Source organism: Botryllus schlosseri, chromosome 7, assembly GCF_051294905.1.
Source record: "Botryllus schlosseri isolate E-star chromosome 7, Bs_hap1, whole genome shotgun sequence".
Lineage (NCBI taxonomy): Eukaryota > Metazoa > Chordata > Ascidiacea > Stolidobranchia > Styelidae > Botryllus > Botryllus schlosseri.
Genome location: NC_137242.1, coordinates 18937521 through 18963541, shown reverse-complemented (window position 1 = coordinate 18963541; position 26021 = coordinate 18937521). Strand labels below are relative to the sequence as shown.

General features: G+C 40.7%; 1 protein-coding gene across 1 annotated transcript; it reads right to left on the bottom strand.

Moving 5' to 3' along the window:
- Nucleotides 1–555: 555 nt before the first annotated feature.
- LOC145442915 (uncharacterized) lies at nucleotides 556–23415 on the bottom strand. The gene is made up of 6 exons (XM_080320960.1): nucleotides 22247–23415; nucleotides 21793–21884; nucleotides 11245–11349; nucleotides 9390–9504; nucleotides 3982–4100; nucleotides 556–2092 (listed from the first exon to the last, which is right to left on the bottom strand). The coding sequence occupies exons 1-6, from the start codon at nucleotides 22317–22319 to the stop codon at nucleotides 2084–2086; spliced, it is 513 nt and encodes a 170-aa protein (XP_080177086.1). The 5' UTR covers nucleotides 22320–23415; the 3' UTR covers nucleotides 556–2083.
- Between the last annotated feature and the right edge of the window lie 2606 nt (nucleotides 23416–26021).

Here is a 26021-nt window from a genome sequence, read left to right as displayed (position 1 = left end):
GGTCCACCACGCAGAGATGGTATCCCAATCTTACCTCCAATCTTGGCCAAATTTACTGGGGCCAGAAACTTTTCGCACTCTTATGTTCATCTAATGCAATCTAACAGTTTCCGAGCAAGTGAAAATGTAAATGCGAACCAAAATATTGTAATTCTTAGTTATCAGGGGGTTCTTTCCTTTTGCATTTATTTTAATTTTACGCACCTTATCGGTATCATCCTTATCGCTGACGCCTTACCAATTGCATTTCATTATCCTGACTCAGCTCTGAATAGCCTAATCGTTTGATTACATTTCATTAACTGTCCTGTAGCCTATTCTCTGTTTGTCGCTCAAACCTTTGGTTCTTAACAGTCGCTTGAAACCTTTTTCTGTTCTTGTAGTTTTCAGTACTCATGATTAGGAATAGTTCGAATACGTTCGAGTTTTTTTTTAATTAAAGGGTATTCGACATATCATGAATGAAACATGAATAGCTTGAGATTGTTACTATATACGTCGCTACGGTTGTCAAAGAACACCTCTTTACTGAATCAATTACCTGTTTAAAAGTAATTGTAATCGTAATTGTAATCTGATATTTTTAGCATCGAGTAATTGTAATTGCAATGTAATCGAAACATGCAAGGAAGTAATTGGTATTGTAATTGCAATTGAATTAAAATATTGTGATTGATCCAACTCGGTTCTCAACCGGGGGTCCGCGAGACCTTCAAATTTTCAAAATGATTGATAATCTAATATTATTTTTTATAAATTTGACAAACATGGGGCAGTTTCACACCGGAACTGCTAAAACCGCATGAATCACATCATCCTCATTATCGTCTGACATTAAATATCCTACTGTATAAATTCATTCTAATAGCCGAATTGCCAATAACCTACTGATGCAAACATATTGCTGTTTAGAGGCGTTTTGTTGGGCTTTGTGGAAAGACTAAAAACATGGAGATCGTAAGGTCAATCAGGGTGACTTCGTAATGTTTGCGAAACCTTTTCGATTTGAAGTTGTAAGTCTCATCAAATTAGTGAACAGTCGTTTGAAATAAACATATCCGAAGTATTCTCCCTGATTTGTCCCAATCAAGGGATTGAAACCTCGCCACGAAATCCCTTGTAACCTGTGATATACATAACCACTGTTCCTGAATAACTTCAAGATGAGATGCCACACAAAAAGCCTAGATTGGACGTGATATGTGGAAATGGATTTTCGGCACTGATCGCTCATATGAAATCGGAGATGTGGATTTTCAAGACACGACCACGTACTTCAAGAAATACAGCTAAAAAATTAGCTTTGAAGTAATAAAAGTCGACCCAATTTCTACTTGAATTATGCTATTATTTGAAAAAAACTTCATTTTGTTGCTGTTTATAACAAGCATATAGTTTATATTTGAACAAGACAGATGACGGATGCACCATCATTGAGCTGAACTTGAACTAAAACTTGAGGGGGTCCGCAAGGGTCTGTGACGGCCAAAAGGGTCCGCGAAGCCAAAAAGGTTGAGAACCACTGGCTTAGATTATATTACACAGCAAGAAAAGTTGAAACATTTGACTTTTTGAGGATATGTCTCGTTGGTCCTCGAGTCGTGTGCCTTTGGTCCCACCGGGTGGGGACCGATGATACGTTCAAGCAACAAATTTTAAACGTTCATAAATATTTTTCAAAAGACGAGTATTCATGTATATATTCGTGATAAGTGGAACTTATAACAAAGTGTGAACCAGCAAAAGGTCTGCTGTTATCGGCTGGAGATTGGGGGCCCAGAGATTATATTCCAAATTTTGATCCATCGGTACCACTTCTCCTATCACAGATGATAGGGATTATATGAAGTGTCTTGGTTTCCATAAGAAAATGCAAAACACGAAGATGAATAATTATTAATTATCAAAATGGAATAATGAGGGATAGTTATAAAATCAGATGTCGTCTGAGTGCATAAATGTACAATGCAATTTGCTGTACAGAATTTCCCACGCTGTGGCCTGTATTACAAGGTGATTCGATGCGCTGACGACTTCCTTTCTTCGACTGGATCGTGGCTCCAGGATGCAAAAATGTTCCGTATTACTTTTGCTGTAAATGGAATATTTTAAAACTTTGTTTCGCGTTTCCATATCCATGATTTGCAATGTTGGTCGCTTCTACTCTTTTTGAAACGCTAAGTCAACTGTTTCTACTTGTTCCATGCGCATTACGATAGTGATGTTCATTGCCACATTTACTTCGGCAGCTTAACGCTTAACTCTCTACTTTCTACGATAAAGAGCTTATCGAGTGGAAAGTCGCGCGAGGACAAATTTGTATTATAATATATTGAAATTTAATGTACATTTTAATAATATATTCATGACAGAAATACGTTGAGACCCGAAGCTTTTCGAGCTGACACTCTTCAGGGACAATCGTCAGCAAATGGAGAATTTCAGAAACATGAATCTAGCTACAATGCATGCAATTAATTATGACGTCATAGAGGCAAACAGCATGAAATACACGCAAACCGCGAGCGCAACTAATGGCCAATTTTTACATTGAATAAAAATACTTTCTGCTGACACAACCGCGGTCGGTGGATTTTATTAAAAGTCGATTCCAGTGCAGACAGATGGAAATAAGTGCGGCCTCTACCTGATATAGAGAATCACTCGCCGTGATAGATTTTAGCGCAAGTTGCATTCTCAGCATTCTCAAATCACAAAAACGAACGCACGCTCTGAGGAGAATGTATATATACATTCACCGTGGTTGGCCCCATCTCTTCCCCATTTTGAAAAACTGATTTCTGCGGTAAATCGCTGTTACGATAGCGCAAAAACTAATGTTGTGTTTACCAACAAGCAGTTGGTTTCTGCACCGCGCAAAGACGTTCTTCCAGCTTCTCAACAAAGCAATAGAGTCTATGAATTCAAGTGCCACTGTGATTGTCGGTACGTGGGAAGAACAACTTACCGCTTGCAGGAACGCATCAAACAATATGTCCCGAGCCTTACTAGAACGCGCACATTATAGACTCTCGCGAAAATGCAGCCGTAACTGATCTACGATTACTTGAGCACAATCAGGCCATGGCTATGAACTCTGTCATCGCCAATAACTTGGCTGAGAATGCAACTTGCGCTAAAAGCTATCGCGACGAAAGAGTTTCTATATTAGGTAGAAGCCGCACTCATCTCCATCTGTCTGCACTGGAATCGACTTTTATTAAAATCTACCGATCGCGCTGGTGTCAGCAGAAGGAATTTTTATTCAATCTAAAAATTGGCCACTAGCTGCGCTAGCGGTTCGGTTGTATTTCATGTTGTTTGTTTCTATGACGCCATAATTGGCTGTATGCAACGTAGCTAGATGCATGTTTTTGAAATTCTCCATTCGCTGACAATTCCCCCTGAAGAGTGTCAGCTCGAAAAGCTTCGGATTTCAATATATTTCTGTCATTGATATATTATTAAGATGTTTATTAAAGTTTTGTACCCCAAAGAGTGTCTTGAAATTTAATTTATTCTTCTACAAGCAGCTTTAACGTGACTAATAACTGTAAGTGAGTAGAGATTTACGGCATTTTACTTCAACGTTTACTTAAGTATGATTGTCGACTGAATTGACCTCCTCAATGCTGCTTTGTCAAAGACGGTTGGCGGCATATACTGCAGATATCAGCTTGACCCTGAGTGATCATGATGAATAATTTTACTTTTAGAGTTCTGACTCTAGTCACTGCTTCAAGACTTCTACACTTACATGAGTAGCTTTTGGTGTGGCAATTTCTACTTCTACGTGAATAGCTTTCGGTCTTCACTACTTTGACCACCTCTAGAGGTCGGTTGCTTTTGAATTGTCGCTACAAATATTGCAGTCATCATTTTGCTGGCAGAACGCTCTCGGAAGACAACGTCAAGTTCACGTCTGTTGCATTCAATAATCATGATAATGCAATATAATCTAAGTTAGGACTTGTTCCGTACCTTGGGTACTACCACTTTGACGATGAACCCCTTGTCAGGTTCTGTAAACTCATTCAGCTCTCCCAGTGGCGATCGCCTGTCATTTCTTACATTCAGGCTCAGTTTGTTACTAAGAACTCCTGTAGACGAAAGTATCAATTCATTACCATTCATCGCTGCAAATTAGGAAACTTTGGAATTGCTATACTTGGGAGGCGGATACGTCGCGTTCTGTGAGAGGATCTTACAGTTATTTTTAGATAATATGAACTCAAGGGAATGCTCTGGTATCGTTGTACCAGTGTTGGGATGACTCGAGTCTCTTCGCAAAAATGATTTGACTTGACTTGACTCGGCGTTTCAGAAATGTGGATTGACTCGTGACTCGGAGCAAAATTTACGAGTCAATTTCAAGTCATCAAGTAATGGCGTCGATAGAAATGGCTGATCTTGCATACAGTGAGATTGTTCTCGATACGCTGGCGTGACCTGTGAGAGTGAGCAATCACTCAATGATTTTGCGTTTTACTGAGCCTCCGTTGTTCGATCACATATATATTGACGGTAAACAAAGAGATGGCAGCTCGTAAACTAGTAGTCAAGTAATCTAATGACAAAGTATGCATCTCTTTCTATAGAATGCTCATTGTGGTCTGTACCCGCCTTAACCAAACCTCGTGTATGATTTGAATCCAATTTTATTGAATTTAATCAGTTTATATTACTCGTCAACCATCGGCGCAGGCTTAAGTTGTATTTTGACTTGACTTGACTTGACTTGTCTCTGCGCACAGAAAATCTAAGTTGCGCACAAAAACTTCGAAGTGATGATCTTTTTTTTAGTCGTTACGCACTGTTGTCCAAGGGTCGGCGCAGTGAGTGGGTGAGTGTACGCAGACTCGTCAAAAATTTGAGGGAACATTGGTGTAGGGATATGCGTTGCATAATCATATTATCATCTCGTCCACGTATTTGCGAGTTAAGATAAATTAATGTCAGCTTGTGCAATCCAAAAAGATACAAGTCCGTGACTGATGACCACAGGACATACCTTGTCGCTATTTAAAGCATATTTTAACGTATACCTGCTGGTGAAAATGTCTTTTAGACGGCGACGTCTGTCATTCTACGAAAGGAAATGTATTGACTAAATCCCGACTAGATGTTTATTTTGCAACAAAATTCACAAATTGTTTTAATAGATCATTATTGTCGAAGACGCATTTTTTCAGCCTGTACTTCGCGCTTCAGGCAGTGCTGTGTCCAAAAGTCTAGCTTATCTGGCATTGGATATACGACGTCTATGCAAGCAGTATATGGCATATGGCGCCATCAGAATTTGATTTTGCGGAGCTGTGGTTACACGGTAGCAACTAGATAGTAATTTAGACGGTTATCGCATACTACCCCTTGCGGAGCGACAGGTCAACAACTCATGAATGGCAAAACCACGCACATAGTCGAAACATTATCAGTCACACAAGCCAAACAAGTCAAACACACGGGCTTGGAATTTGCCTATCAGGTTTCATATGGTGTACGATGTCTTATGGACAATTAAGATATCGTTACAAAATCCAGAGGGAGGAATGCGCCGGTCAACATAAGATGGCATGGGGAACATGTGAAATGAGGTATGCTACGTTTGTAACCAAAACAGGTAATCGTAATCCGATTTCTCAAGTTCAGAGGCTTATGGAGCATGCCTAAATCATTAGTCAAACTCTCTTGCTTCTTGTTGACGCTATAATCCCATCTGACCAAGTTTGCTATAGCATACAGGTCATCTTGAAGGATATAGTTAAATATATATTTGTACAGTTATAATTTGAGTCGTCGATATTTCTCGAGCAGTCACCGATGTTATGATCAGACATGGGGTGATTACTTCATGAATGTAATCGATTGCGATTACGATTACTTCTGAATGACGCGATTACGATTACGATTAGAGCAAAATCAGGAAGTAGTCGATTACGATTACGATTACATTGGAAAAGTAATCACGATTACTCACGATTACATTTATTTTGCATCTTAGAAGCTATGTTGGAAGACAATATATGGATTGCGCTGAAAAGGCCTAATGATATAACAAACTCCCTTTAAAAAAGATGCGTAATTTGTTCGTTACGTCATAATGTATCCATTGCCCATTTTCATAGAGGTCAATTTATCGCGACCAACGATTTGCATTCTTGCCAGGGCCATAACTGCCGCACCCCAAATTTCCCAATAGGTTGGAGAGCGAGCTCCAAGGGGACTCAAAAAGTATTTCGTAAACCAACATAACTTATGGAGTATTTTCGAGAGATCTAATTAACTTGAAAATACTCCCTAGCCTAGATCAATGATTGCCAACCGCGGGTCCCAGAGCCGCATGTGGATCTCAGCTAGCCAACTTGCGGCTCCCCTTGACGTTGGAAAATCCAACCAAAATAATAAAAAATCAATCTATAACAAAAAAAATGATATTCAAAAATTTCACTTGCTTTGCTTGGAATCTGGAGTTTATAATTTAGGGTGAAGACCAATTCCTTTGGTGTCGAGTAGCGATTCTCTACTCAGCAACGATTTCGTTACTCAACTCACGTCAAAAAGTATGCTCACACTCGAATGCGTCTGGATCAACACTCAAATTTAAGTCCGCTCATCACCAGACTTAATTAAGTGCAGGTGCAACGCTATCTGACCAGCAAACCAATGGATTATTTGACTTGATTGTTGAGTTCAACGGCCGCGTTGAATGAATGCTTTTTAACCATGATGAAAATGTTTTCAAGTCCTATTGTAGTTAATGTGGCCACTGACCCTAGTAATTTACAACTTGAGTTGCTAGACACGCAGTCAGATATAAAGACATGACAATTTGTTTATGCGTCTCACGAAAGTTTTTCTTTTAGTCTGCTACGTTTGAGCCACTACAATATCTTTTGATTATATAACAAACCGGAGGTCACGAATTAAGAACATACACTAAAGTAATTATAACAAGAAACCACAGGTCATAATTATGAATTACGTTGCCACCGCTCTACAGGTAGGTAATTGTGTGGCGAGATAGCGCAGTGGTATATTCCACGGCTGCAACACCAATGGGTTGCGGGTTCGAGTCTGAACGAGGTCGACTTCGGAATTCCTACCTAAGTGTTGGGGGTTTATCTAGGCTCCTCCTCGTCTTACAAAAAGCTTAGAAGTGGGCCGTGCTACAAGTCGGCAGATACGGAATCGAAAATGCATAAAATCGGCCTGGTGTAAATGTCTGTGGTAGTCGACAAACACCATGATTACCTCAAACAAGTAAACTCTACAGGTATATCTGACCATCGCGGGCAGAGAGAGGATTAAAAATTAATAGTAATATATTGCAATTACTAAATTTATTGACGAAATTCAGTCTTCAACTTAAGATTACCACCATACGGGAGCCAAAGACCAACGTTTGGACTGGGGGACGAATTGCTGTTTTGGTCCTGGTTCCAGCAACAACTCACGCTAACATGATATATAAGCCCATGGCCATGGCGACAGGTCCCAATGTTTAATAAATAATTATGAAATAACGATAGGCGTCCGTTTCAAGTAGAGTCATATGAGAATAAGACGAAGCGAACATCAAATTCTGCCTTCAACTTAATGCAGATATTGTACTGCAAGCTGCCGTTACGAGAAATGGCAAAACGGCTCGCTTATGATATATATATATCACCAACTGTTGATTTTTACTGTTTCGTTGTGGAAACCGTAATGTTTTATTTGACGAGTACAGAATTTCAAATTTTTGTACGGTGTACGTACGTACTGGATAGGCCTACTGCTCGCCAAGCAGCAACGGTCAAACTGCGCTTAACTAAGCATAAGCCAGGGATATCTACACTAGTCTAGATATCCCTGGCATAAGCATAACCAAACATCAACACATAAGTTACTATTGTAAACTATAGGCGGAGCGGAGATAAATTATACTGCTGCGAGGTAGTGGCGTGTGGAACGTGTTGATAACCTGATATACAGCACGGCGGGTGTTCTTACAATCAGACTAATGGACGACGTAGGTACATCGAATATCTATTTATTGTGGATATTTCTTACACAATGACGCGCAAAGCTAACAGGCTGCTTCTGACGTAATAATGAGCAGTGGCGTTTGAAAATCAGACGTTTCTGCTGTCACGAACCTGATATAACATCTTTTCCTTGTTCACGAATGTTCAGCTTATGTCATAGTCCTTGTACAAATAAAAAGTAATCGTTCTTTCACAGAGAAATCGATTAGATATGGGAAGTAGTCGATTACGATTACGATTACTTCGTAATTTTTTCGAATGTAATCGATTGCGATTACGAATATTTGAAAATGCTGTAATCGTCGTAATCGATTACGATTACTAATCACGATTACCCCATGTCTGGTTATGATTGCATTGATGTTCCCCCAATCTCCCAATGTCAGTATACAAGTACTGTTTACATTTATGTGTTGAGTATAATAATAGCTGCGATTTGGGCGGCAATTTCGACATAATTAGGTGTTAATTTGAAACGTATGACATGTAGAAAGGTTGCACACTTAGCGGAAACATCTATATTGTTAACTTTAAGTGAGTTCAACATCGTGTGTGTTATCGAGACATATAGAAAATCACAGAGAAAAATGCACTCCATCGATGAAAGTTTAGATGTAGAACATAAAGTTTCGCCTGTTAGTTCCATTCAAAGATGCGTGCAATCGTGGAAACAGGGATTTCATGCCATCACCTACTATCTGTATCATAATATCTACAATTGATATGAGTACATGGGGGTTAAGGTATTATGCGACCGATCTACTGTTGTTTATCAAACTCCTATCTGCTTTCGAATAATATCCAAACACCGATGCGTTCAACTTCGTCAATAAGATAATGTAAGATATACAACAGGTATGTCGTGATTCGTTCATAAGCCAGTTTTGGCAACATCAATGCTTATAGCATCAATGAAACAAAAGAAATCTTGACTAGCTCCGACGAATATTCGAAATCTACTTGACATTGATGTATATATATAGCTGCGGTCAAGCCCTTTCACTATAATATCGAAACCAATTCTTAATCCCGCATGCTGCAGGCCTATTCTGATTCCTGGTCATAATTTCCTCTTCTCGCGCATGTTTACGGAATTTTTCGGTGTAAATTAAAGGGCTTTGGCTGCGCGTTTGACTATTACAAATAGCGTTAGGCTTGTAATGCAGTTAAGCATATTTTGCATGTGCGTGTTTTATGCGTAAGTATTTATATCCACAGCAGTTATCGAATGTGGATTTAAATGGTTGATACCCGAGCATCGGCAGCCGAAAACGAATTCTACAAGCGGTATAGGTATGTGCACTTGTGCAGGTGTATTTGTACATCGTATATGAAGTTAACTTGTGCCGAAATCCGACTTACGCTGTCGACATAGCAGGTTACTTCTGTTACAACGGAATCCTTTGCAGCAACATCTACAGACAGAGTTACGTTTCTGAGGATTGCATTGAGTTCCCATCCAGGCGAATCCTTTGTTCTGCGTGTACAAACTGTGACTTATACATGTGATATATAAAATCTACTATGCACTATCCACTATCCACTATGCTTTCCAGCTCGGGTATTTGACGTAGATACGTGAGAGTCTGGCGATCATTGAGTTCACTGATGTGAAATTCGTGTTACTTATTTGCGGGGTCTCATTCCAATTGTCGCTTATGGTGTAAATTACCATAGTAGTCGACAAACGCCATGAATACCACAAACAAGTAAACCCGCGTAAGCGGTGTATTTCGATACCCGAAAAGATACGAGAGCCCATGGCAGATTTTGTATACTGTTATGTTTCACAAGCAATGAGTTACGAGTTCGAGTCCGGCCGAGATAGACTCCTGAATTCCTACCTAAGTGTTGGAGGTTTATTTAGTCATCTACACGCCTCGTGATCCGCGCAGGCTGTGTCTTAGTAAGAGCATATAAGGAAGTGGGCCTTGCTACATGTCGTCATATCTGGAAGCATATTACAAGAGATGACCATACGAGTCGAAACATCATGAATACCAAATCCACAACAAAAACTATAGCCTATAGAACATGGGTGTCAAACATACGGCACCCGAAGCAATTCTGAGTAGATGTAAGAATGCTTGTATTATCCAGCCCATTTCTTATAAATATTGAGATTTTTAGTACCCACTACTTCCAATAAATAATCGGCCAATGCAGCAAATGTCAAGTATGTCCAATGTCCATAGGCCAAATTGTTACCCTGCGACGGTGGTGTTGTATTTCCGCTCTAGTCAGCAGTAGGAATAAGTCGGTTTCATTGACACCCTATTCCGAGAAGGAAAAAAATCGCACACTAAGGTCAGAGTCAGAGAAAATATACCAAAAAATACGTATTCACAGACGCGCCAATATCAATATGAGACCCTTATATATAAGATACTTGAACATTGAACAATATAGCGGTTTTAACAAAAATATACTGCTGTATCGCTTCTCATAAAAAGGTTCCCGGCGGTCAATAAAAGCCAAATCGCGATTTATTAGTAATGTAACAAATTCCAATGCCCGCCTTCACGGTTATATCTCTTGTATTCCTCACAACGCATACTCAGGGCTAATGCCAGATTACGACTGAAACATTATAGCAAGCATAGAAATGTGCCAACTTCGCATCGTCGTTAGAGCCATGTGCGAGAGGTTGAAAACTGTATTCAACCGGCCACTGATCGCATTCTTGCCAATTCCAATGTCTGCGAATAAAGGTGTTGCGACAATGGAACAACTATGGTCCGTAATGCACTATTATGTATACAGGCTTTGCTCCGACGCGGCACTGATGACAATGAGTGGCGCTTTGTCAGATGTCGGATCCTGTCTACTGTGCACTAAATCTGGCAATGAGGACCAGGCAATCGTTGCGTATCAAATATCTTCTGTCAAATACAAGCAGCCCAAATGAATATACGTGTTGTGACCCCTTCTCTAAACCTTATTAGATTAATTCAAGAGCTACACACTGCATAAATGACAACCTGATTTTTAAGCGCCAGCCACGAAGCCTCGTGTTCGCGTAAAATAAATAAATACTATATATACTTGCTTGACGTAATCTCTTCGCGGTAACTTCATGCGATGCCTTACGTGCCACGGACAAATAATTTGCAGTTAAACACTTCTCGCATAATATCCATCTGGCGTCGACGATGTGCCGCAACGTATCGTAAACCAACTTCAAATTTTCTCCATTCGCCTCTATAAAGACACTTACCTGTTTTTGATTATTCACACACGCATTCGTTTCTTTGCAGCCTGTCGATATCATCGGATTGCCGCCCCATCCCTCGTGGAATCGTACCTCTGTTTGACAGCTCATCTGAAGAAAAATGCGAATGGGCATGATAGGCTTTAGAATTGATTTGTAGGGGTTCGAGTCACTTGAATATGAGGTGAACATCCGACGCAAGCTCAAATTAATTCACTCAATGATGGTTATAATATAGCTCCCGACACTCAAACCAATCACACAACGAAGACAAACTCATCGAGCTCACACTAATCTACAGGATCCGCATGGATCGCTCATGTCATGGCCATTATAACATATAATTCAACGATGGATCAGTGCAGGGGAAAACCGAGCCATGACGGATATAAGGATTACTTTTATAAATAGGCTAGCATATAGCCAATGCCACCAGATTCCAAAGTTTAGCCGTTTCGATGGAGATTTCTTCTAACTAATGGCTCAGATCCAACAATAGCACACTGATGAGGTTACGTCATCGCCCCCATTCAGGCTGGTGAACGGTAATTTTAACAATATGAATAGCCCAATATAGCAACTACGATTGGCGATAACAAATAGCACGGCTGGTTTCTAGCAGTATTTGCATCATTTGGCGAACCGCGATTAGAACTAGCTTACGTATTGATGAACAGAAAAATCAGAGCAAAAATAATTTCACAGTTTTTTCAATTTCGACCAAATCGACCATTTTATACTGGTTTACGACATGGAATCCATCCCCAGTTAAAATGAATTAATACGCGATTCTTCTGGAGTACTCGAAAACAAACAGGCAGAGGAAGACTCCTTGGCACGGGTTTTCAATTTTTCTTAATTGCGTACCGTTCCGATTTACATGCATTTATGGCGTACCCTTAATAAGAATATGAATTCGAAATTGATGTTACGAACATCTGTAAAGTTGTTGTTAGAGTTGTGAGCGATGAGTATGTGTAACTGCAAAAATATGAATTGTATAGTCAAATGATACTTCGACACCTGTGCGCTGATGGGGATACCCAGAACCGTAGCTGCCGCACCCCAAACCCCCAAAATTAGGGGGGGCGAACTCGAAGTCGGCCCAAAAATTATTTCGTAAATTAGCATATATTAAAAAGTAAATTTTCGCGATAGGCGCAATTTCCAGTTGACAAATATCTTGATTTTTGGTTGGCCTACTCTTCCCTCAGAAAAAATTCGCAAGGTTTTTAGAAATGACCATATCGGCCTTGGCCATTATCGCGTCACGATGCACCAAGACATATAAAGTTTTAGGCCATGTAACATGCGACTCCAAGAAGTATGCCAGGACGATCGGCAGCAAGAAAACCTTGGCCGAAAAGGTCTGGCCTTATGCTGACCGCAAACTTCGTTATATATACGAAATAAATATAGGTTTAATTGTCCATAGGCGCCTAAATTACTGGCGCCGAATGTTCCTGTCTTGGCAATCTGAGCCTCACAAGACAAATACCCTCCCAAAAGAAAAAATTATAGGCCTATGCCTATAATTTGAATATCAATTTGAAATCGTGTGTGTCTTTTAGTTTAGTAGCCTACGTTTGGGCGATTCTATATTTTTTATATAGCAGACAAGAGGTCACGAAATAACATCATGTTACCGAGTCATACCAACGATCCCTACAGTTTCCAAGACACCACACTAAGATATACCGGTGACTCAAATTACGTGAGCAGAGCGGACAAGAAATTGATAGCAAAATATATGCAATTCCCGATCTTATTGACCGAGTATATGATGAATTGTTGAAAATTTCCGCGCCTAGCGCTGGCTCACTAAACAGTACGGCTAATTTCGTGGCAAAATCGAACAACGTGATTGGCAGTAGGTTTATCACCCCATGGGAGCCCAAGACCCGAGACCCTTTTTTGGGTGGTTGGGGGGGGGGGGCTGACGAAGTACTGTTGCTGTTCCTGTCAACGGGTATATGTCCGAAGATGTCTAATTATTATTGGGTGGTCCTACTTTTTCAAACACACCTCACTCATCTCTACCTGTAAATTTGATTACGTGAGCAGAGAGAGGATAAAAATTGATAGCAATATATATGCAATTCCCGATCATAATGACCGATTCAATCATGAATCGTTTAGGCGAGACAAGCTGATTCAGTAACGACCCCCAATGTACATGATAAATAGCGGTAAATACCGTATAGCCTGAGAGTGGGCTGGGGGGCGAAGCCCCCCAAAAAGTCCGGTTTATCATCATTTTGGGGCCAAAGACCAACGTTTGGGGGGGGGCTGACGAAGTGCTGTTACGGCCCTGGGGATACCATATCTTTGCATAAGATTGGGAACCTTGGCTTTTTATTGTATGCTTGTACACAGTACAGTCTAGGCTTCATTTATTCAGGTTAACCTTTTGTCGCTTGGCACGTAAAGGTGAAAGTCATTGCGGAAGAAAATTGTGATCATGTGCCAAAAATTATGAAGGTGATCGCCTAATCCGCGATTTCGCTTGCACACCCCAGAGTGCACACTTTGTCTAGTTTAAGAACCTCACATTGCCTTGAATGATATCTGAAGAGCCGCGGAAGTAGGCTACATGAAATGAGCGTCAATTTATATTTTATTTCATTGGAATTGGCAATCAGAAGTTCACATTTACATTAGATTCTGTTCTGTCGTAATTTAAGCCCAGTAGGTACACAGGAAAAGTCGTAATGGATCGTAATGGAAAAGTCGCACCTTGGATGGTCCATTTTCGATAAGCAATAAAGCAGAGGTATTTCAACCATTTTGGTCTTGCGGCGCCCTCAGTAAGGTAGGCTATAAATGGTACTTGGTAACATAGCACATTGTGTAGATTAAATGAAAGATTTCCGAAGCTGCTAAGGGCGCCCCCCCCCTCCAACCCTCCAAGACCTCTAATCCTTCTACAAGGCATTTCGTTGCGAATCTTTTTACGTACAATTCACAGACAAACAGATGGACACAGCCATCTCCCCCACCCTTCCGGTATTTCGCGGTTTCCTGAGCGAACAGGATTAGCGATAACGCCATACGCAATACTTATCTGTTTATGTCTATCGGCTTACCAGGCACCGAAACCGCTCTTATAAATGTGCTGGAAATAGTGTGCATTTATTTTCCTCCGCGAATGTTTTTGGATATTTATTGAATGAATTTGGTCAACAATTTTGGTATACTGCTCAAGTGCGCTTACATCGCACATATATGATCAGGTTGACCGATACAGCTGAACAATTTGGTGTCAAAAATAGAAAGCACTTATAAAACATGGTTATGACTATTCATCATGTTCTGGCGAGTTATAACTCCAGTTGGGTTTACTGTTACTATTAATTACTTTCTAGAACAGACTTCGGCAAAGTGCAGCCAGCGGGCCAATTGCGACCCGTAGAGCTATTCTGAGCGGTCCCAAAAAGTTGCTTGGAAATCAAAACATAAAACCTCCTTTTGAATGTTGCTGCTTGGACTAAAACCACAGCATGTACATTGTATAAACCGTACCGGGAATTCGTTTACTTTGAAGCCTGCTCAATAATATGGCGCGGTTACGCAGCCTATGTAGGCCTAGTGTAGGCCTACCTCTCACGCGTATAGTCCAGATAAAAAAAAGCCAATATAGAAAAGTATACCGTGACTATTAAAGTCAGTAAAAGTCACTCTTTCCACATAGTGTTTCCACGGCGCGTGCTTGAAATTGCTACGCGATACGTTTCCAAATACATAATTCGTAAAACAAGTCAAACAGTGCTCGTGAGTACTATAAGCTCTCATCGCCCATAAAGGATGAACGGACATGGGCAAAAAGGAGGCCGAAATTCAGAGTAAGTATTTTTTGTCGCCGCACCATAAATATGATGGTGGTTAGTGTTTTTACCCACAACTAATAACATGTATACGTTATATAATATGGGTTGCTTTGTTTCGAATACATGCATTTTAAGGTAACAACTGGTTGAAGTATTCCCTCTATTTTATTGCAATAGACTCAATGTGAGAATAGGTCGATGCCGCGTTTTCAGCTGGTAGTTATTCAATCGAGTGCGTGCTGGCCATCGTACGCGATTCAATGTTTTCATTGAATAATCTCAAACCAGTGTTGCAAATTTGCAAATTTTTACTCGAGTCAAGTCAAGTCAATTGATTTTCGAAGGTGACTCGAGTCAAGTCAAGTCACTCGATGTTTGGAGGTGACTCGAGTCAAGTCGAGTCAAGTCAAGTCAAGTCACGAGTCAAGTCACAGTTCAAGTCAAATTGCCTTTTCGAAGTATGATAGATGCTGATGTCATTACATTTTGCTAGCTGTCTGAAATACACACTGATCAGTCTTTGATTTTGAACCGATGACCGAATATAGAGTTAACTATACACGCAAGAATACGATGTATCGCTCACATATACGTAGAACTAAGTAATTGTATAGCCTCAGTTTATCGTTACCAGCCAAAATAGAGAATAGAGAAAACGAATTGATGAGATGCCAATGGTTCCTGACTATATAAACTACATTCGAATTCAATTTCAATAAAACAAGAGATATGGTTAAGGCAAGAACAGGGAACAGAAATAGATATTTAGCTAGCATATTACTTTCAATTTGTGAGAGAACAATGGAGGCTCAGTAAAACGCTCGATCATTTTATGATTGGTTGCTCTCACGGGTTACACCAGCGTTTCGCGAACAATCCGAACATATAGATACAGTAATTTTTATCGACACCGACCACTTGATGACTGGAAATTGACTGGTGAATTTTGCTCCGAGTCACGAGTCAATCCACATTTCTGACACGCCGAGTCAAGTCAAGTCAAGTCATTTTAGCAAAGTGACTCGAGTCAAGTCGAGTCATCCCAACACTGTCTCAAACTCGACAGGGCCGACCGGACTTCAACCTCTACACTATTGTGTTTAGTTACCTACACCCATAATATTTTTTGAAAGAGGGATGACAGACCATGAACATTCCAAAAATGTGCCGGAGAAAAAACGGTTAAGAACCACCACTTTAGAGATTGTCAATAATAAAATATATTTCAATCACTTACACGTACCACACCAAATTAAATGAAAAGCTGCTCGGCTGAGACGAGTGCAATTCAAATTTCGTATTTCCACGTGGAGAGCAATATTCACCTCCGATGGTCGCATTTATACTGCGGAGCTCAAATTATAAATATAGTGCTATTTGGCCTCGTACCAGTGGCGGCTCGTCCTATAGGGCAACTGGGGCATTGCCCCACCTAAAATTCTGTTCAATAACAATTTAACCATTTATAGACGCACAGCGCTCAATATATACCGAGATCACAGCGAAACCCGCGTTCTTCTTGTGCTTTCGCTTGCAAATGCCCATACATAGAGAAGTCTCTGCGAAAATCGAATTCTCTTCTGTGTTTTCGCTTTGTGAATGCCTAGCCGGGGCTTGCCCCGGTAGCGCTCATAACAAGCTTTCACTATCTATTCTCTCAAAGCCGCGCACAATTAAGAAACGGTGATATACTCTCTCCTATTCGTAAAATGGCCGAGCAACCGGGGCATATATGCCTGTCGCCCCTAAGGTGTGATGTAACAATCGTATCTATATCTGAACTCGGATACCGTGATATGCGTTGAGTCGACCTTGCTGGTATAGGTCGATTTTGATGGTGTTTCACACCATGATAATTCTTGAAACTTGGTATGTCATGTCGTGATGGTGATATTTAACACTGTCCTAAGTTTCAGGGTTTCTACTCAAAGTTTAGGGTAGTAATTCCGTTTCCAAAGTCGAGTGTGTGCTGATCCGTCATGTATCGCAAACATATTTCACGCAAAGCCGGTATTGGTCTCCATTAATTTTAACGATGCTCCTTAGCTAGATTCGTCATGAGCTTTTACATGGTATGTCTTGATTTTAGTATCGAACGCTGTGCCAAGTCTCAAGGTTGGCACTCAATGATTAGGGCAGCAATTTCGTTATCAAGTTCGAGTATGGTAGAGATGTGCGCTGATCTGACACTTAACCTACCTAACGCATTGCGGATTTCACGCAAAAGCCGGTGTATCTGTGTTCCATACTGAGATAGGTGATGAGATGATGATGTCATGAAACAGTTTACTAACATCCTCGGTTTGCATTCAAATATTTAGTTTTATTTTATATTCTCCAATGTCAATTCCACCGTGGAATGGTGGCCTTCGGGCCATTTGCTCACAATTACAACCCCTGTCAAGCGCGATAGCTGTTTCGTTTTCGATGGCGGCTAACAGCTTATCGCTTGATCAGCCTATTCCTCAGTAAATTTTACGCAAAATTCGGCGTTGATCAATTCGTATTAATTTTGACAGTGTACCATACCGAAAACGGTCATGAGGCTACTTCTCGATGATTTCATGTAACAGTGTACCAAGTTTTCGGCTTTCGTCCACGTATTTATTCGGTAATATATTTTCCGAAGGCGATTTTGCAGCAGACATATAGACAGTAGACACTATAGACCGTAAGCCGTATGTGTCGTGTGACAATCTCCAGCCTCAAGGTCAAAATCTCCCAAGCTGTACCGGGACCGAATTTCCGAGGCTGCTATCCGTAGTTCTTCAGAATGATGTTTTGGATTCAACATGACATTTCCTTGTCCAATCTATGAGATAACAATTGCGTATGTGTCCGAACTCGTTGACCTTTCCGGTTAGGCTTACGCAATCTCTCGAGTTCTAGTCATCGGAATTAGTCAGGTCAAGCCTCAAGTCAAGCGCGAACATGAATCGTATTGAATCTTTGCTCCGTATGTAGTTTACGCAGTTGCCTTTAGAGCGAAAATGAGAGGTCTAGAAGTTGTCCACTGTCCAGTCTATTGATCCAATCGTACGCCGGGTGCCTCCGCTTTGGTTGCCTATTATCACCTGGTCGTAACCAGAGATGACCACAGTCCGGTTCTGGAGCCGGAGCAGGATTTCAATGTTTTTTTACCTGGCCGGACTGGATCCGGATTTTGAATTTGGGGTGACAGTCGGATTTTAGCCGGATTTTTTTGCTGTGATATGATTAATTAGCATTGATCTGGCTGGATTTTTTCGGATTCCGAACTGGACATTCACCAGCCGGATTTCTTTGGACTCTGAATTTCCAATTGCAAGCCGGATCCGGATAGATTCGGATCCCGAAATTTTGGAATCCGCCCATCTCTGGTCGTAACCACCAGCTCAGTGGTCGTAACACACCAGGATCGTGTACGAAACACTTTCGGACGGGCTTAGAAAAATTAAGGTCAATCGATTTGCGTAATCTCTAACTCTACCATGAAATCATAACGCATGCTACTAAGGATGACCTGATACTTGATTCGTGGCATAGGGCGATTCTTAGTTCACGTTCATTTTGTAAAATAATCCTTTGATTAAAAATAAATGAATAAAACATTTGTTACCACACTTCAAGTCACGGCTCACCGGCAAACCTCTCGCGGCACCTACGTTAAAATCACTGTTGTCGGGAAATTCATGTGACCATCATAAAGTTACTTTTTTACGTTGGAAAACGCCATTGTGACGTCATCTTGATAAAAGTCGCTCGCAGCCCTTGCCCCACCACCCGATATTGTCACGAGCCGCCACTGCCTCATACATATAAATATCGAAGGTTAGGCCAGGAGAAGCCAGTCTGTATGGGTGGAAAAAGTTTAATGGATGATTTCTATGGGTACGCAGTTCGGAGAGTCGCATATTGACCGAAATGTTATGGTGGTTCCCAACCTTTTCGACTCATCACCCCCTTATCAAACTCGACACAAATTTTTGTCCCCATATTTACGGATCCAATGAAGAGGATATATAAACGTGAAATTAACTCTAATCGCTTGTGAATTCATTAAAAACTGGGTTATCTTATTCGAGACGGTACTCGGAAAACCGATTCCCACGACTAATTTCGACTTTTTTAAGTCAATTTTCGCATCATATACAGCAGGGGTTCTCAACTTCGCATGTGTGACGGGCCGCATTTTAACTGCAAATGACGCTGTGGGCCGCAAACCATCATTACCATGTATTTGTGGGCTATTATCACATTTAGACTACTGCACACTCGTATACCGGCATTTACTACATTTTTGTGCATTCTAGAGAAATATTGGACGACGTTCCTAAGTTTGCAGTTGCTGTTTTTTTTCGTGATGATATGTATCTTCCAGCGTCGCACGTAAATCCCTTCATGAAGCGTCCATTGCATTCATAGCCAAATCGGTATATCCCCACCTTCCAATCGTTCATCCAGAGAACGGAACACTCTGTTCCAATGCGTGAGCGAGCAAGTATAAAATTACGATAACTTTTTCTTTACAGAGGCCATTATCCCTTTGAGCTTTCATTGATATGAGAAGTCTAGTGTTTCGCGGTCATTTCTGAGACAACCAACCAACCCTTCTACTTTCCTTCAATGACTAGAGCCCGGCGCCAATAGTTACAGAATCCAGCGCTCATGTTGATGTTTTTCGCTGGTCCCCTTCCCAGGTTTGCCTTGCCAGCATTTCCTCTGTGAATGTGTCCACTCTGATAAAATTCACCAGATAATTAGCTATGCACTGTATGTTGAGTCGGTGAATTCGTCCAACGCTAGGCTAAAGTATATTCTGCGTGGCAACGTGTTTCAGAACAAGTGATGACAGAGCGACTGACATTGCTGCTACTTTTCTGGTCACGGCTGAGTCAGACAACTGTAGCTTAGAAATTTTTCCTTGTTGTCCTTATTGCTAAGTTCGGGAAACAGTGAATATTCGCACAGTATTATATAAGTTGTATTGAAATCACACCTCCTCTAGCAGATATCTTGGGTTTAGCGATAAACCAATGCTCATGTAACGTCGTGGGTACGGCTGGCGAAAATCGAGAACCTGACGGATTCGATTCTGAATCACGTAATACGTACCCTTCGAGTCGAGGATCACTCATTATGACGTCATAACATACTAGGTCAAAGTTCAAATGTGTGCCTTTTATGCGACCACAACGAACATAATGCCTGTTATCCGTCACACTAAAGACACTTTGGCATTTTTCGACCCTACCGATTTATTGCACTTCTTGACAATGTTGTGGGATGATCATGACTTCGGAAAGGTGTTATTTCCAGTAACGTTCGTAGCTTGGTACTGTGTCTCGTGTGCTGCGACACGGCTAGTCACGGTTTCAAGGCTTCCTCAGTGGAAAATAGTATCGAAACTATAGGAAAGGAAAGGACGTAGTTTATTTTTGTCCTTGATGTTTTTGAGGCATATACACCGACTCATGATACACATACACACGATCTGCGCATATGCATACCATGAGTGCATGATGTGCATATGCCGCTGGACAAGGAAGTGCAGATATAGCCTTTACGGCTTTCTAAGTCATGCGCCACCCCTCCATGCTATCCCAGTAATGCATGAGGGCCAAGCAGGGAAGCCATGGATACCAGTGTTACTAATCAGGTCTTTGGTCTGACCCGGCCGGGAATCGAACCCACGACCTACCGATCAAGAAGCCGGACGCTTAACCATTACGCAATCTTGTCGGCATAATTCTCGTTAGTATATTAACTTTCAGTTGCGAGGAACGTATAATTTCAGTACTCGAAAAAATCGTCTTTTACTACTCGACTCGAATCAATAAAATTAATAATCGATTCAGACTCCAGTACTCGAATCATTGTGCCCAGCCCTAGTCGTGGGCAATTTTTAAAATGCCTCGAAATATGGATGCTGGGCTTTGTCACCTAGCTAGCGATGTTTTTTTAAGATAGGGCGATATGTATAACTCCAGAAGAAACTTCCGTGGTATCATTTAAGCTTCTAGGCTTCCAACAATTGTTCTTAGGCAAATATGACACATTGGTTTGATAGCTATATCTGAGAAAGCAAATTAATTGTTCCACGCAGATCGTGTTACAAACCGAGTTTTTGCCGTTTAATTTCCAGCTCCTTGTTCTTGTTTCTGTTCAAGCCATTCGCACTTCGCAGTGAGTAAAAAACTCTCTTAAAAGTGTACTAAGCAGTGGGATTCTCTTAAACCAGAGTCCACACGAATACCAATTCAAAAAACAACAATCTGAACTCGAGCGTATCAAGAAACATAGAAAACTTCAAAGAATGAGTATTCAAATGGATCATATCGTGCGATAAGAGAGCTAAGCAGCTAAATTAATATGTAACAATGCCGCGCCTTTCGTAATTTCTTTCATCTTCATATAATGAAAGATGTTGCGGGCCGCAAAACATACGTCTGCGGGCCGCGGGTTGAGAACCCCTGATATACACATACGCCTATAAAATGAGTCCACTTTATCCCTGGGATAGGCCTACATATCATAGGATTAGGTGCATTTGGCCAATTTATACCAACTGGAAGAATTTTTGTTCCGTCATGTGCCTCTGACCGTATTCGCATCCCAAGCCATGGTGAGAATCGGTAGAGTACAGGATATTACTGATATATGATTTTCTTTGTACAATGTCCAAAACCCAAAATACATGCCGATACGTTAATTTCAGCATTCACAGAGAATATATTAATTACGTTACCTTCGATGACTGTCCGGGACATCTTTGAGTTGTTCCAATCTGATTGCATTCTCGTATTGAACGAACATTTTGACAGACCCAACAGCTTAGTCCTGAAAAATTCGACCTTATGATGTATAGGCTAACTGTTACAAATTGTGCATTCAGATATGGTTGGAAAACTGCGGCAAGATTTGTGACCACTACGGGAATAATTTTTCAAAAATGACTGTACGCCACGGGGATACGATGTGACATCTCAACGTCGAATTGGGTCAGCTGGTGTTGCTTTTGTTCATGTAGGACACTTCTTCGGGATAGAACTTGTAAGTCGTTATTCACGTTCCATATAATGCGTTATAGCCAAGTATCATTTTTATTTATTGTTATTTTTTTTGTTGTAGCCTTATTGTAATCAATGGGTGGCTGCATCATTTTCAATGACACATGATAAAGCCCCGTAATATATACTTACCTGAGACGAGGGACGTTCCTACCGAAAGCAACACGATTAGAATTTTCACGTTCATACTGATTTCACTATGCATATATTCTATTGCATGCAAATATAATTCTGCTCAGAGGAAAATATAGATAAATTTCAACTTGTCAAAAGATTTTTGTGTTCTAAATACATTATCTGGAATTTTGACATCGCATTCAACGAAAACATTATAAGTTGAAGTCGATTAGAAACTCTTGTTCACATTCCAACGCTGCTGCATTTTCATTAGTGGTCGCCTGATGCAAAACAATAGAGCTGTAGCAAGCGGACTTATGAATAGGTGATTAAAACGTCTATAGCCCGAAGCTGGTAGGACTGAACTTGAGGCAAACTACAGTAATCTTAGAATTTCGCACAACGCGAAATCATTTGCAATTTCACATAATCAAATGTACAATCAGTGCTAGAGAGTATAGTTTTTCAGCAATGATGAACGTGGACCATTAAACTACCGTGGACCATACATTCGGCTTATCCATGCATGTATGGCTTTATGTCAATATATTGTTTGATGTCAATATGCGCACCTCAGAATTTTGGAATAATCCTATTTAAACTATGTAAAGGAACGGAAGTGAACGGTAAAGAAGCGCGACCATTGTAAAGTGTACAATTAAATTCCTGCCAACAACGGAGTGAATTGAAATCTCAACTAATTCTCAATGTCCTCGCGACCGGCGTCTTCGCAGAAGACATGTAAACATTGAAAACACTACTAACATTATGATTCACACTATTTTATAGGTCTATATCCGAAAATCCATTTCAAAAATATCTCTCTGATGATTATTGGCAGACTGTCAACTCCTAACCCCTGCTTGTATGACGGTTGTCACGTCCTGAAGCGATGCTGATTTATTGGAGAAGGTCGTTATACATTTAGATATCTTTCACGTTATGCCCATGCGGTTTACGCGTTGCTGAAATATCGACTCTATAACATTGCGACCAAAACATCTCCTATTCAACCAGTAGCCATATAGGCGGCTCTGATCGTCCTTATGGCAACATGAATTTACCGCTTACACTGCAGAATATTAGATCGAAGGACTTGCAGTTGTCTCGCCACATACCACGGTAATTCTTATTATAGCTGTTCCCTCTTTTCGACGTGACGCTGAATCGACTCCTTTATAATACGGTGATCCTGTTATAGCAACGTTATCTTCATATACCTGGCGGCATCCCGTAGCTTATTTATCTACCGATACCTTAGCGTTCACTTTCCGAACGTATTTACATTTTATTTTGTCGTTTCTCTCGCGCGGAGTGACAGCATTCGAAACCTCTGTGTCTGTAATGCAGTGACCTGAAGTGGTGGTTCTTAACACGTTTCCAGGCGACCAAATTGAAAAAAATCACGTCGGTAAAATCTTGCGACCCAAACAAATAGCCATAATATTTCACTACATCACTTCTTATGTCACTTGCTCTCAGTGAGTTTTTTTAAATCGAGTCGTAATTTCGCTTAAACGGGAACTGCGCACTAAATATGATGCCAGGGATATTTAGAATACGGCTACCACACGTCCTCTTTTAAGCGGATTTGTCTTCTTTTTTGACTTTTTTGAAAGTGTCCTCGGAAGACGCCCAACTGTCCTCTTTTTTGAGATTTCTGCCCTTTTTTGAGAATTTTCTTTAGATATAGGGTAAAATTTCAGTGAGATATAGTAAATCAACAGGGAAGTAACGGCTGAGCCGGAAAGGTGACCTCTTATTATTATTTTTTTAGCCAACCAACCACAAAGTCGGGAAAAATTTACCATTTTTTCGAATTTTACTCCAGAATTGTAAGTCGGACAATTTTGAAAAAGTGTCCTCTTTTCACATTTCCAAAATATTGCAACCCTAATCTAGAAGATCGCAAGCCACGGTTTCTCATAACATCGGCCGCCAACGCTATCTAAAATTGCTTCACTGCCTTGATCGCGTCCAGAAAGCGCTTTAGTGAAGAAATATGTGCGCGGAATTTGGCAGAGGTTTATGATGCGAAGACACGCCAGCTCGATACCACAGACATCAATAGAGTGGAATTATACTTTTCATGAAAATATTTAAATTGCTTATTCGAATTCCAGACCCGGAGATACCAGACACAACCGCAGTTGTTCATTTCTGAAATCGCCGACATGACTAGATCACAAACGAACTATAGTTGATTGAGAATGGCGGTGTTGCGTTAACATTTACGAGAGTTCACGTGAGTTCAAAGCGTTTCTTGCACCTAAAGCTAAAACCACACTTAGCGTAGGGTTGTCATACGTCCGGAACTTCCCGGACATGTCCGGAATTTCATTGTTTAAACTGCGTCCGGGGGTAAAAGCTGAAATATGCCCAAATGTCCGGAATTTTGAAGACTTGGAGGGAGGTGGAAATTATTTCGTGAATCAACATAAACAATATTTTATTTTGGGGACTATTCAAGCTACTTGAAATGTTTCTTTGCGCTGCGTGCGATATACTGTCACATATATTGATATTCATTTGGATAGGCTACCCCGTCCTCGCAAAAGTGGACAATAAAAATAAATTAAAATACCTATCGTTTACTGAAATAAAACTATTTAAAGAAAATATTTCCATTAAATAATCCCTCAATACAGCAAATGTCGAATATGTTCATTGTTCATAGGGCACAATATAACCACCTGACCGCAGCGTTGTGGTTTCACACTAGTAGCCACTGAGAACAAGTCAGTGACATTAACACCCAATTTCGAGTAGACAAAAGAGCACACTGAGTTCAGAGTTGTGTGTAAAGATGGACCAAAAAGTAGTTATTCGGAGGAGCGAAAACGCTAATAAGTAACCGTTATACGTAGCTTACATGGAGAATAAATCAGTTACACAAATATATAATTCAAGCATGAATGGTCCAACTGCTGTGTCATTTCTGACCGAATAAGTTCCCTGATTTAGAGGAATCCGACTCGTGATTTAAAGATAATAAACCAAACCACTGTCAAGGCGTCAAAGTGACTAGCGCCGAATAGGCCAGCGCTCGTATCAAATGGTACCCTCCGAGGAAAACAATGAGCCCCGTGTCGAAATGCAAATTTGGAATCGCGTTCGTCTCTATTGGAAGGAGATATTCTTTTAGGTTTCGTCTGGTGTGCAAGCGATTTCAATATATCTGGTAAAACGACAATCTTTACCGCTTACCGCGACCTTTGCTGACAAATCTAGTTTCTGACGAACCTTAATGTGACACCAAACCAACTTGAATGATACAGAGGTGGACGCATTTTCCATCATCATCAGACCATATCATCGTAACAAGTAACAATACTGATTGGCCGGTCCCTTATTGGATATGGTACCAAAAATAGACGACTTGGAAACGACCAAATCAACCACAGAAGATCGATCATTGCGCGACTTAAAATAAATTAAGTAAATATTACGTACATGTAAGCGATAGGTCGTGTGTGGTAGCGACCAAAATTCATTCCTTTCACGACCAATAAATTCAAGGAACACTGGCGTAACGAATGCCGTTGCCAGCTGCAGAAAAACGGTTGGTGGTATTCCTTGCCTCTAACGGTAAATATTATTAAATATAATGTTTGGCACGCGAGCTGGTAATATTTTAACAATTTTTGACATTTTGGCACGCTGCACACAAATGATTGCCGGCCACTGCTCTATATAATAAAGTATTCAAGTGAGGAGCAATTGCACGAGGTACTATTTTAGAATCAGCTGACTGGTCCGGCCAGCGAGCGATTTTAAGGCTTGAATCCGG